Source organism: Phocoena sinus, chromosome 2 (genome assembly GCF_008692025.1).
Source record: "Phocoena sinus isolate mPhoSin1 chromosome 2, mPhoSin1.pri, whole genome shotgun sequence".
NCBI lineage: Eukaryota > Metazoa > Chordata > Mammalia > Artiodactyla > Phocoenidae > Phocoena > Phocoena sinus.
The window spans coordinates 143,584,239-143,597,734 of NC_045764.1; the positions used below are offsets into that span (position 1 = coordinate 143,584,239).

The 13,496-nt window shown below is 34.2% G+C and overlaps 1 protein-coding gene across 4 annotated transcripts in view; it reads left to right on the plus strand.

Annotated features, from left to right (window-relative positions):
• The window catches only part of MPP5 (membrane palmitoylated protein 5), a 102,789-nt gene that overhangs the window by 71,474 nt on the left and 17,819 nt on the right, over positions 1 to 13,496 (plus strand). For all 4 annotated transcript variants that reach the window (XM_032620838.1, XM_032620847.1, XM_032620858.1 and 1 more), the window contains 3 exons: positions 8,510 to 8,693; positions 11,560 to 11,631; positions 11,984 to 12,055. In XM_032620838.1, the coding sequence (XP_032476729.1) occupies positions 8,510 to 8,693; positions 11,560 to 11,631; positions 11,984 to 12,055 (328 nt within the window). The remainder of the gene's footprint in view (positions 1 to 8,509; positions 8,694 to 11,559; positions 11,632 to 11,983; positions 12,056 to 13,496) is intronic.

Below are 13,496 nucleotides of genomic sequence, written 5' to 3' on the forward strand. Positions count from 1 at the left end.
AAGTTAGTGAACTCTGAAAAGTAAAAAAATAGAAAATACTTCTTTTTCAGAATTTTTATGACTTACAATGTTCAGCTTTGTCTTTTTCTGTCAGTATAGGTGGGTTTATTTAACTTAAATATGCTTAGTGTAGTGGGAAAAAGTGCTTTTTACAAAGTATGCACAACTCTTAAATACTCTAGCTATAGTAAAAAACAGACTTCATTACCATATGATCCAGCAATTTCACTCCTAGGTATAGATCCTAAGAGAACTGAAGACATACCTCTTTTCAAAAACTTGTACATGAATGTTCAAAAAAGCATTTTTCATAGTAGCCAGAAGGTAGAAACAACTCAGATGTTTGCCAGCTGATGAATGGAAAACAAAATATGGTATAGCCATAAGAATGGGATATTATTTGGCAGTTAAAAGGAATAAAGTACTGATATATTGCTACAACGTGGATGAACCTTGAAAAAGTTATGCTAAGTGAAAGAAGCCATTCGCAGAAGGCTGTGTATTGGGTTCATTTATATAAAATGTCCAGAATGGGTAAGTCCATAGAGACAGAAAGTAAATTAGTAGTTACTTAGGTGAAAGGGTGGGGATTTAGGAGGGAATAAGAGTGATTCCCAATCAGTAGGGCTTTGATAAAAATGTTCTAAAATTGTTTGTGGTTGCACGACTCTAAATTTACTAAAAACCACCCAAGTGTATACATGGGTGACTTGTATAGCATATGAATTATATCTCAATAAAGCTGTTAAAAAGTCATAGACTTCAGTGTGCTGGATTAACATGGTAGCCTGATGTATTGCATCTGTTACTATTCTTAATTTTTGTACAAGCATAACAATTTGAAAGGGAACACAGTTTCATTTTTTTCTTAATATTTCATCACAGTTATGCTTTATATTTTGGCTATCGTTCTGGGTCTTTTCCCTTTATTGGAACATATTGAAGTCAGTGTTGCATTTGCAACCTTCCTTCTGTTTAAAGTTCTTTGTAGGAAGAGAAATGAGGAAATAGTTTGTCTTTGAGTTTCAACAGCCTTATTCTCAGTACACTATCCTTTCCCACATATCTCTCCCATGAGCAAGCCCTGAACTTCAAAAGTGGCTATGCAGTGTGAGGAGACACAACAGAAGAAGGTTGGAATATTTGCTTACTTATATGACTTTAACAAGAAAGGGAGAGAAAAGAAAAGAAAAGATGCTAGGCTTATCCCTTTTAGAATACAGCATTTGATGGGTAGAGGTGTTTTCAAAATAGAAATGGTGTGCAATATTTTTTTCCCCTTCATTTCCTCCTTTCATTGAGAAGAACTCTCAATTGCAATATCTCTTGTAAAGTTTTTATCAAACTTAAACAGGTTTGAAATGAACTACTATTATTAATGCTCGCATGGAAGATTTCCACAAGGAAAACAGTGATAGTATATCATAATTTTATTTGGCATATGCAGAATAATTTTATATGGGATTAGTGATTTTAAGAAATAACCATTTTTTAAAATTGAAGTATGGTTTATTTACAATGTTATGTTAGTTTCTGGTGTACAGCAAAGTGATTCAGATATCTATTCTTTTTCATATTGTTTTTCATTATGGTTTATTATAGGATATTATCGTTCCCTGTGCTATTCAGTAGGACCTTGTTGTTTAACTATTTTATATATAGTAGTTTGTATCTGCTAATCCCAAACTCCTAATTTATCTCTCTCCCACCCCCTTTCTGTTTTGGTAGCCGTAAGTTTGTTTTCTACCTCTGTGGGTCTGTTTCTGTTTTGTAAATAAGTTCATTTGTATCATATTTTAGATTTCACATATAAGTGACACCATATGGCACTTGTTTTTCTCTTTCTGACTTCACTTAGTATGATAATCTCTAGGTCCATCCATGTTGCTGCAAATGGCATTATTTCGTTCTTTTTTATGGCTGAGTAGTATTCCATTGTATATGTTCCACATCTTCATCCACTCATCTGTTGATGGACATTTAGGTTACTTCCATTCCTTGGCTATTGTAAGTAGTGCTGCTATGAACACTGGGGTGCGTATATCTTTTTCCATATTAAAGTTTAATTAGAGCCAACTTATTAAGCATAATTATGGTACAGGTCGGGATCTAGTAAGAGCAACAAAAGGTTATCATTCTGATGTATGTTTTGTGATGTTAGAAAGAAATATGCATTTAAGATAACAAAATAGGTGTTATCTGAAACTCCATCATAATCACTTGCTGAATTATAACATTACGAATGGCAAGACTAAGCTGTGTCAGGAGAAGTACTCCCTTATTTGGTAAGTTTCTTTTGTATCACACATAGCAGTCAGGGGCTGCTCCATTGGTTGCAGTGGACAAAAGTCTTGACACCTTTGTAGTTTAGCTTCCTAGGTTACTGGCACATTTGTCTGAGGAAACATATACATTGTTTAAACTGCAGTTACCTTCTCCCCGCATTGACTAAAAGAAAAGTTGTGTACAACTTTAGGTTATTTCACAATATAATTGAAATAATATTGAAGGGAGGAAATAGAATATTTGAGCCAAAGGCACTTTTTTCGTCTAGTCTGCTGCCCAAATATAAACAGGAGTAAATTGAAATGTAGGGGGATCACACTAGTTACTAGTGATGGAATATGCACTAGAAAATTCAGAGATTATTGGTTGTCCAATAAGTGTTAGCTATTATTACGATTACTTACTTTGTGCCAGGCACAATACTAATTGTTTTACATGTGTTATCTCATTTAATCCTTATAGTATCCCTTTTAAGTATAGCTATCTTTATTACTCCCATTTAACAAGCATTGCAACTAGAATTAGGTCAAGTTAATTGCCCAAGCCCACTACTGGTGAGTGATGGAGCCAGGACTAGAACCCATGCCTATTCCAGAACTTTTGCTCTTAACTGCTGTGTAATATAATAGGTACTGTCCCACAAAGCTACTAAATGTTAGAAGGTTTCTGTATTACTGTTTATTATCAGTCCAAAGAAAATAATTACAATACCGTGATAGAGAATTGTAACTATGGATGAATTAACCTGTTAGTAGCTATACGATATGATAGTGAGTCTGTATTTTGAGTATAATAAAAGCATATTATGAGACTTTAGTATTTGAAATTGAGGTAGAATCTCTTCTATCTGTAGGAGACTTGATAACTCTAATAATGCTGGGAGCATGACTGAAGTCTCTTGATTTTGGGGGTCTGGGCTGGGAGTATGGGAGAAAGATGTAGTTTTAGGGGAATTTAAAGACTTAGGAGGATACTAAAATCACAGTTCAGGGACACAAACCATAGCATTAGCCACTAGGCCAGTGGTATTAATAATTGAAATATTATGGGCCCCAAATAGTTTTTTTCCTCACAGTGATTATCTACTTGATCCCTTTTGTGTACTAGGACACTGTGCTAATAAGTGCTAGCTTTATAATAATGAACATGACATTAATTATAGTTTGCAGTAAGTGATAAGATGGAAATGAATAGAATTTGAACACTGAGAATAAAAGGAGGTGGGATTGATTATATAAGGTTGGCAGGAAAGGCCTCCTGGAGGAGACAACGTGAAGCTGAGACCTATAGAATGAGATGAAGCCAGGCCTGTTAATTACCAGAAGGGCTTCCAGGTATAAGTTCTAAAGAACTTTGTGTTTGGAAAGCCTGTAGGAATGGAGCAAAGTAGGGGAGTAGAACAGTGAGGAGGGAATTCTAAGAGATGAGGCTTGAGAGATAGATAGGGCCAGGTCAAGTAAGTCTTCTTGGCCGTGGCAGGGAGTTTGCATTTCAAATACAGTAACATGGTGTGATTTGTATTTAAAAACAAAACACATCTGGCTGCTGGGTGGAAATTGGATTAGTAGAGCCAATAATGGAAGCAAGGAGGTTTAGGAAACTGTTGCCAAAGCCATTATAAAGTATGATGTTGACTTATAAATTTCGATGATAGCAGTGGCAGTGGAGAATATGAATCAGGCTATGTTCTGAAGTAGAAATGACAGGACCTTGTAATGAATGTGGAGAGTAAAGGATAGGGAAGAAGCAAGGATGCTCGAACAACTGGGTGGATAGTGGTGGTGCTTACTAACAGGAAATGTGGAGGAAAAACTGGTTTGGGGAGAAAAATCCAAAGGTTTATTTTATAGATTTGAGATACCTGAGAGGCATTCAGGTAGAGATATCGAATGCATAGAATAGAATATATCATTTTGGAATTCTAAGGAGAGATCTGGGCCATAGTTGTATTTATTGTGGGGAAATCAGGTCAGGGGAACAGTCTGTTTATATGTACTTTATGTGTTTGCAGAAAATTCTACAGATTTTAAAAAACGATAGGTTAAGAATTGTTCGTAGCCTATGAAGATAGCTGGGTTGAAAGGAAAGGTTGAGAACCACTGCCGTCCAGTATACTTACTTTTCTCTTAGAGGTATAAAATGTATAATATAATTTTCATCTTAATTTTTTCTCATTTGGAAGAAGATCTGGAATTTTATAATGCAATAAGATTTTTATAAATATTTTATCAGAAGATGAAAAAATATTGAAAATTTCAGTGTACAGTGTATTAGATGGACATCCCCTTTCAGGTTAGGGCAGTTGCTCTATTAAGTTTGCTGTTACCCTAAGGTTCATATTTTTGTCTGCCTACTACTACTAACCATTAACTGGATGCCCCACAGATATCCCAAATTTCTCCTGTTAAAAATGGAAGAGAACAAATAACAAAGATATTCCTTCTTGAATGGGCATTGGAGAGGAGGAATCTCAGGATGAGGAGAAGGAATTTGAAAACTGTTGCTTGACACTCAAAGGCTTTTCTTGATGCTGCCCTTAGTTTTATAATCTGCCTTATGGTAAAGTTTAGGCCAAAGACAAAAGAAGACACACTTTCACTATTTTCTCTTCTATAAGTAATTTTAAAAGTTAGAGATAAGTCTAGTATAATAAGAAATACAGAAATATTACAAGGAAAAATTATTTTTGAGCATTGAATCCCTTAGGAAAGATGTAAATAAATTAATGAATTATTATTCCTTTGCTGTGCTCCCATCATTAGGATTTCAAATGTGCTTAAAAAAAAGGGGCAAGGAGAAAAATGTTGGACTGGAAGATAATTGTGTCTAAACAGCCTTGTAATTTAAAATTTAAACAGATGATTTTGTTTGGATTAGAAATCAGACATTGTTTTGGTCAGATACATTGTAGTGATACTACAGCATTGTTAAACCCTGGAGCTTTCCTATAGGGGTCGGCATCTCTCGCTTCATTTGAAAAGGACTCTGTTTTCTTTTGTATGGGAAAGGAAATAAATTAGCCACTAACAGAGCTGAAGAGGGAAGATTGCTGAAGATAACTCCTAGAGCTGATAAGAATTGCAGTGGAATACAGGCATACTTCAGAGATATTGCAGGTTCGGTTCCAGACCACTGCAATAAAGTGAGTCACACTGTATCTGCAAAATGCAGTAAAGTGAAACAATAAAACAAGGTATGCCTATATATAGATAGAAGTCACATAGTACATGTCAAGTCAATACTCAGACTTTTACTCAGTCATATGGTTAATTTCCCTGATATGAAATAAACTTTGCTCTCAATTTTACTCCTCTTCCCAGCCTGCACAAAGAGGGGCCTCATTCCAAACCAATTAAATCTGAATAGTGAAGAGGTAAGACCTAAACAGAGTAGGGAGAAAAGCATCTCTGGGTGATTTTGTTTGGCCTCTGGCAAAGGTCATAGACTTAGATACAGCGTCCTCACTGGTCTATTTAGTTTCCCTCAGGGTAGTAGTTCCCTGAGATTTTAGGGTACATCTTAAACAGCATGTATATAACAATTATCCAAGGAACATAATTAAAATACAGAGTGTGAAAGTTTGAGACGTGACATAAGAAGTCAGTTTTTTTTTTTGTTTGTTTGTTTTTTTTTTTTTTTTTGCGGTACACGGGCCTCTCACTGTGTGGCCTCTCCCGTTGCGGAGCACAGGCTCCGGACGCACAGGCTCAGCGGCCACGGCTCACGGGCCCAGCCGCTCTGCCGCATGTGGGATCTTCCCGGACCGGGGCACGAACCCGTGTCCCCTGCATCGGCAGGCAGACTCTCAACCACTGCGCCACAGGGAAGCCCCAGAAGTCAGTATTTTAATAAACATCCTAGCAGGTGTTCTGAGCAAAACAGTTTGAAAACAACATGCTGGGTATTGATTTCAGAAAGTGATTTGATAAAATCATCAATCAGGCTGACAAGTAGTCTGATTTCATGCATCTTTGAAAAGCCTATTAATAAAATGATCTCTCCACCACCATAAATGATGCCTATAATTTCATGTTCAGATTGCTAAGATTGTTTGACTAAAGAGCAACAATTTAAACAGATGTAGAAGCATTATTGATTAACAGGGATGGTACTCAAGCAGAGATTTTTTTTTTTAATCATCCTATAGATTAGAGACCTCATGCCAGGGTTACAGAATTGTATGTATAGTCTTTTTACCTAGTCTCTCAACTGTTTTGACTCACTACTACCCTGTATAACTCTCTAAAATTCATTTTTGGTTTTAACTGACAAAGTTTTCAAATTTTATTAAAAAGTCTGTTCTTCATATCAAGAATAAGGCTGTTTAGGGCACACTCCAGTTGTAATGCAGCAGAACTGTTAAATTGAGTGAGGTATTTAAACATATTTAATCCAAGAGTGTGTACTATGTGATTCCATTTATATGAAGTAAAATACAGGGAAATTAATCTATGCTAGAAATCAGGGTGATGTTTACTGTTGGAGGACAAAACTAATCTATTCTAGAAATCAGGATGATGTTTATCCTTGGAGGACATAGCGTGGCTAGTGACTGAAAGGAACGTGAGGCGGGGCTTCTGAGGTGCTGGTGATATTCTGGTTCTTGATTTGGGTGCTGGTTACACAGGTTTGTTTTGTTTATGAAAATTAATTGAGCTATACATTTAGGATTTTGTGTACTATTTGAACTTATGTAGTACATCAATGAAAAGCTACCCCCCAAAAAGCAGACTAGCATTTAAGTTCTGTATTTTTAACTGAATCACTTGCTTTACTTCAGTGTTGCTGTTTGTATATTGAGACTTAGATTTCCTCATTTCATATTTATAGCAGTAAAATATTTTTCTGAAATTAAAAAATACAGTATTCTTTATCTAAAGATACCTTCAAACAAAATTTCTGAAAGAGGCTGTTGCTTTCATGAGGATTCTTGGTTATTATAATGGAGGGATATGTATTATATATATAGCACTTTAAAAGTATTTTATCAGATTTCATATATTCTCATTATTGATTGAGAATAGTCAATTTTTTAAGTGTTTCAGGAGCTGAAAAAAGATAGTGTTTTCTCATAAAATAGTTTTTGAAGCAGACCAGTATTATCTTTATGATTGGTGGCCTCAGTCATGGTTAAGGTAAAAGACTTAAGGAAAGTCAAACAACAGTTGGATAGAAAAGAACTCAGAATTATAAAATTCTTAGGCTGTCAATCAGACGCCTGGCTCACTGAGTCCAAACCTGAAATATAACCTATGTGGGGCAGAAAAACTCATTGAAAATAGGTGTAGGATTTTGTTAGATGAAAATGGGCTTCTTACAGATTTTGGAAAATGCCACATGCCATTTGACCAGCTTGGATAAAAAGTACAGATAGGGGAGTTAAAGAGAATATTAATTCCTTTATACCTCCTAAGAAGTAAGAATACTTTGTTTATCTTATAGAATATATTGAAGAAAATAGCATCAGAAATAACTTAGCTTTCAATAAGGTTCATGTGAATTCTTACCTTTAGTGCTAAGAGCGTTAACAGGTTTTAGATATGTAAAAACACAGTTAACAAACATTTTAACTTACACCACTAGTAATAAAGCCTATGTATAGAACACGATAGGAATGATTATACACTTGATTTAGATAATTTTAGCAGTTTAGGGTGTCATTATTTATGAACCCTAAACATATCCCTTTAGAAGAAACTCTGAAAGAGATTAAGGCACAGTCGCACTGACAGTGTGGTCAAGAACAGTTTCCCTGGATGGTGGCACCAGGGAAACTGACACTCACCTGCTTAGATGACAGATGTGGTGAGGTTTACAGTCTACCTTTCCTGGTAGTAGTGGTTTAGAAATTACATACCTTACTGCAGAGTCATTGTTTTCACAGGTCAGGAATGGAAGGGGAGGGAGTCTCTATTACATTCCTTCTGCTTCTATCAAACCTTTGAGGCCCCTTAGCACCTCAGCTTGTTAGCAGCTAACAGTGCAGTGTTTTGCATACTCTTGTACATGTTTGCAATCAACAGGACTGTCTTAACTGAAGAAAACAGATGAGTCTGGGAAAATTCTGCTCCCAAAATACAGTTACTAAACTAACCTCCCTTCTTTCAATTCATAGTATCTTTGCACTAATGAAAAATGTAACATTTTAATTATATTTATGCTGAAGATTTTGTGTTGCCATTTCACTATTGTTGTTCTTACTTTTACCCTTTTTATCTTTTAGATCCACGTAAAGGCTCATTTTGACTATGACCCCTCAGATGACCCTTATGTTCCATGTCGAGAGTTAGGTCTGTCTTTTCAAAAAGGGGATATACTTCATGTAATCAGTCAAGAAGATCCAAATTGGTGGCAGGCCTACAGGGAAGGGGACGAAGATAATCAGCCTCTAGCTGGGCTTGTTCCAGGTAAGAGACAGTATAGTAGAAAGTACAAAGTTTAAAAAAACATTTAAAATACAAATCTTCAAAGAGAAAAACTCACTTTTTCATGCCTTTTAAAAAAATGATGTAAATACTTTTTCACGTCGTTGATTTTTATGTTGTATCTGTAACGTAAGTATCTTGAATATAAATTAACCAATTTGTTGGGCTTTAGAATGGAATTACGATATAATCTCGTCAGCCAATCCCATGTTGTACTACATTCACTGTAGGTACATTGAGACTACCCTGTTTTCAAGGCAACAAAACTTGTATTGAACAACAAAAGCATCAAGGCAACAAAACTTATACTATAACAGGAGATTATCGTCAACTGGAGCATCAAACTTGATATCTAAGTAGGAATTCGTGAAGATGCATCACTTTATAAGGAATCAGGAGAGTAAGACTACTGAATTTATCTCTCCTAAGATATCTTAGGGTGGAAATAGGATGCCCCCAACTTTTCATTGAAGAAGACTCTCTAATTTAGACTATACTAAAATAAAACTTTAGCTCACATTGGACATTAAGATTATTAAGGGAACATATTTCTTTTGAAGAGTGAAGATGATGCTTAATGGAATGAAGTGTATAGATGTAATTTTTCCTACAAATTGTTCCTGCAGTTCCCAGGATGTGGCTATGGTGGAATGAGGGAAACAGAACCAAGGAAAGTATAAGATACTAGTGAAGGCAAAGGAATACTTACGGAATGATGAAATGGGAATAAAGTGATAATTCATCGGCTTATTCACTCAAAAAATACTGTTATATCAGCACTGTATAAGGCACTGAGATAAGCTTCTCTTCTATATTTGACTTTAAAGCATATCCGTTAATACTTTAATTATACATTAATGTAAAACAATGTTTTTTTCTTTTTTTGTGTGCCCTACTTTATAATACTTACATGGAATTGTCTGTTACAGTACTTTGTACTGTATATTCTCAGTTTGTAAACTTCTAGGCCAGTGACTACATCTTACTTATTCTTTTAAATTTAGGGCAGTATCTGCTAAATTAATAAATAGGTGGTTTTTAAAAATAGTTCTGCCAGAACTGATGCTTCTGAATTAGACCTTCTAAGGCTGTTTTTTTTTTTAAAAACTCTTCCAAGCCTTGACTTTTGCCTATAACATTTTTTAGGGATTATACCTCCTATTAAACCTTAAGATTTTAAGCATAACAGATCTGGCTATAGAATTTGGCTTACAATGAATGTGACTACAAGTAATACATTATGTGTATAATAAAGTCACAGCCACAAATCATCTGCTTTAAAACCCCAAAGCTGGAGATTCTGTGTATACTGACTCCTATATCAAGGAAGGAGGAATGGGCTTCTTATATTAAGTTCAGAGGATGATACTATACCCTTGATTCTTCACAGTAACAGTTACAGGAACATTCCTCTAGAATCCTGGGGTACTGGGCAGCCATTATGGTTCGTAGTGCTTGTGCCAGATATCAATTTGATATCTTTCACCATGTCAGCTTTAGCCCATAAATACTTAGAACTAATATCTATTGACTGATTGATTACATTGAGTTTCTGAAAATATATAGATAAATCAAGGAAGTTTTAATGATACCATTTGTAAGTCTTTTTATAGGACAAATAAATGGACCCACGTTAGTTTGAGTTTGACGGTTTTCTGTCAGAAGGATTTCTAAGAGGTTATAATGTCCATCTCCCACTAATGTCTGCTTCTATTTCAAAAACAGTCTACATATGTGTGTACTATAAAAATGTGCCATAGCAGTACATTACTGTAATGTTTTAAAACATTTTAATATGTAAATTATTTTGTTCTTTTTCTTCTAAATCTGTTGAAGTCAAATACTTTTTTAAAAAATTTAGTGCTCTTAAAAATTTCCCTATAGTCATAGCTACTTGTTTTATCTAGAAACACAATCTGTACAGCTTCTGGAGATAACTTGATTTCTTTTAATGCTTTTTATGTATATCAAACTCAATACTGTTTTTGCTTGTGTTCTTATAAAATGCACTAAGTTCAACAGATTATCCCAACATCATAGATGGAACTTGCTTATTGATTTTTAAGAATCTCTGGCCTGAAATGGAAAGAATTAAATATAAAAATTAAATATAAAAGTAGAACTCTTAATTCAGAATTTTCTAACTAAAGCCACTTTTATCCTTCAGGAAAAAAATACATTTGATTCTAAGGTAGATGTCTGAAAAGAACATGAAAATCAGAAAACTTGAAAGCCTCCTATATTAAAATCTTAATCCTGAGAGGAAAAATGTAATAGGTTTTTCATTTATTTGTATCATGGATAGCTTAAGGTAGAAATGAAAAATCTTTAAAGCATATACATACATACAAAGAAAAAGAGGGATTGAAAATGATAAATGCAAGGGAATATGTTGAATGCTGTCTTGGAATCAAAAACTGGTGACTGTTTACATATTATTTTGGAAAGTTAACTCCTAGAATTAATTTGCTTGATTTGCAGTAATTCAAATGATCAGAACCATTGTAACATCCAGCACAGTGCTTTCCACACAGTAGATGCTAAATGAAAACTTTGTAAAAATTGAACTATTAAATTTTCTAGCACTGGTTTGTTACTTATCTTTTTTAATAGATGATATATAGTTCAGTAATACATGTTCTAGGATTGATTGAGAGCAAGGTGGAGACTTAATACTTTAACTTTTTGGAGTGTATAATCATAGTTGACATACTCTGATGTGGTGGCAGGAGGATTTAGAAGGGAATATAAATGAAGAGTTACTTCTGGTGGTGTCCCTTGATTTAAAAAAAAATACTTCTATCCTTTTGACTTAACTATTTTACTCTTTTTCCTTTCTGCTTATTAGGGAAAAGCTTTCAGCAGCAAAGGGAAGCCATGAAGCAAACCATAGAAGAAGATAAGGAGCCAGAAAAATCAGGTTGGATGCTTATATTTGACATTGAGGTTTCTTGGGTCTTCATCTGGAATCAGGTTTAGATTTACATATCATAACTGTCAAGAAAGATGTATTCATGGCAAGAGTGATGTGAGAAGCAAAACTGATTACCTTAGGACTGTAAAGGAAGGAGAGGATTTAAGTATTAAAGATTATCTATCTGTGATGTGAGATTAATGGAAAATTATAACTACTTCTCTGAAAAATAGTTCTTCTATGAACAATGTAACGTGTCTATAAATTTAAAACTATTTGAGTTCTTCTATTTGAAATATGTAGCTTTATTCAAGGAAACAAATACCACATTTATACTTACGTTTTTTATTCTCAACAGGAAAACTATGGTGTGCAAAGAAGAATAAAAAGAAAAGGAAAAAGGTTTTATATAATGCCAATAAAAATGATGGTAAGTTCCACTCTCAGATATAGTTGTATTTATATCCGAAAGAGGTCCATATCTAACACTTGAAAGAAATTAAATTGATATTTTCAGGGAATTTTATTTCTGGTTCTGGCCTCTTAATGTAACATGTGTGCTTAATAAAGCCATTTAGCAGAAATTATTTTCTTTTGGAATCCTATGAGGAATGCACAGTTTTAAATTCTGAGAAAAACTGGTATAAAAATTATAGTACAATTTACCATGTACAGTGTTATATTGATAGTTTCCTCATAAATTTTTTCCTACTTAAACTCCTTATTTGCAAAAGTAATACATGTTTCTAACAAATTCTAACAATATAGCTGTATTTTAAGTAAAAAATGAACATTTTGTCTACAGTAACTCATGTCACCAAGGCAAGCCATTGCATAGAGCCTGCTGACTGAGTCAGGCACACAGGAGAGTTTTCTGTTCTATTTTAATTTATTGTTAAGATTAAAAAATTTTTAAGTTGTAGCTTCTCTTAAAATCAAAAGCTCTAATAACACTGGGCTCATATTCCCACATGACACTGGTCTGCTGGACCTGAATGATATGCTTTTGCCTTTATACTGGGCACCTACTTAGTTCAGCAGTCTCCACCACATCCAATGTTTTATAAACCCAGCCTGATTTAGTGCTTTCATTACCTTCTTGGTTGGTCCTCATGGGCTTTAGAATTTGCTACCCCTTCTTTAATTCACATTAGAAACAAGCTAAATAATAAAGCAAAGGGAGTCTTTAACTTCTTACACAATTTATAAGGCTTATTTTTATTCTCTCAATACCTTGAAAATTTCTTAAGTGGCATAAATTGAACTAGTGAAAATAAAATGTTATAGATTATTGGAAAATTTGATACAAAACTAAACCTGAGATTCCATCTACTATTATAAATTTTTTTTCCCAAAATAAACATCCTTAATGCTAATTGATAGATTATGTAGCTAAGAAGATTTATTGGAATTTTAATCTTTTCCTCTATACTTGGGTAAGTGATTAATATCTGTTTCTTTATCTTTTGAAATACACTAAAATTAACTGGTTCAGCTCTAATAGCTGTTATATTATGATATATCTACATCTGTGAGTCAAAATGCTTCCACAGTCTGTACATGTTAGAAGAAGGAACTTAGATTTTTCAGAGGGAAAAGCGTTTTGAGAAGGGAAGGAATTACATTTCTGTTCATGGTGCTGTTATCATAATTAACATTTTTATTAATAACTATCATTTATAATAACTTCTATTCCAGGGGCAGTAACCTTCATCCATTTAGTTCTCAAAATAAATTCCTTGAGATTACAGATTAATGAATTCAAGTTCAGATGTGAAAGTGGCCTGCTTAAGTTCTTACGTTGAGTTGGAGTTTAAGCAACTAGAGTTTGAGTTCCTGCTCTGTGCTCTTGTGCTAAGCACTGACAAGAT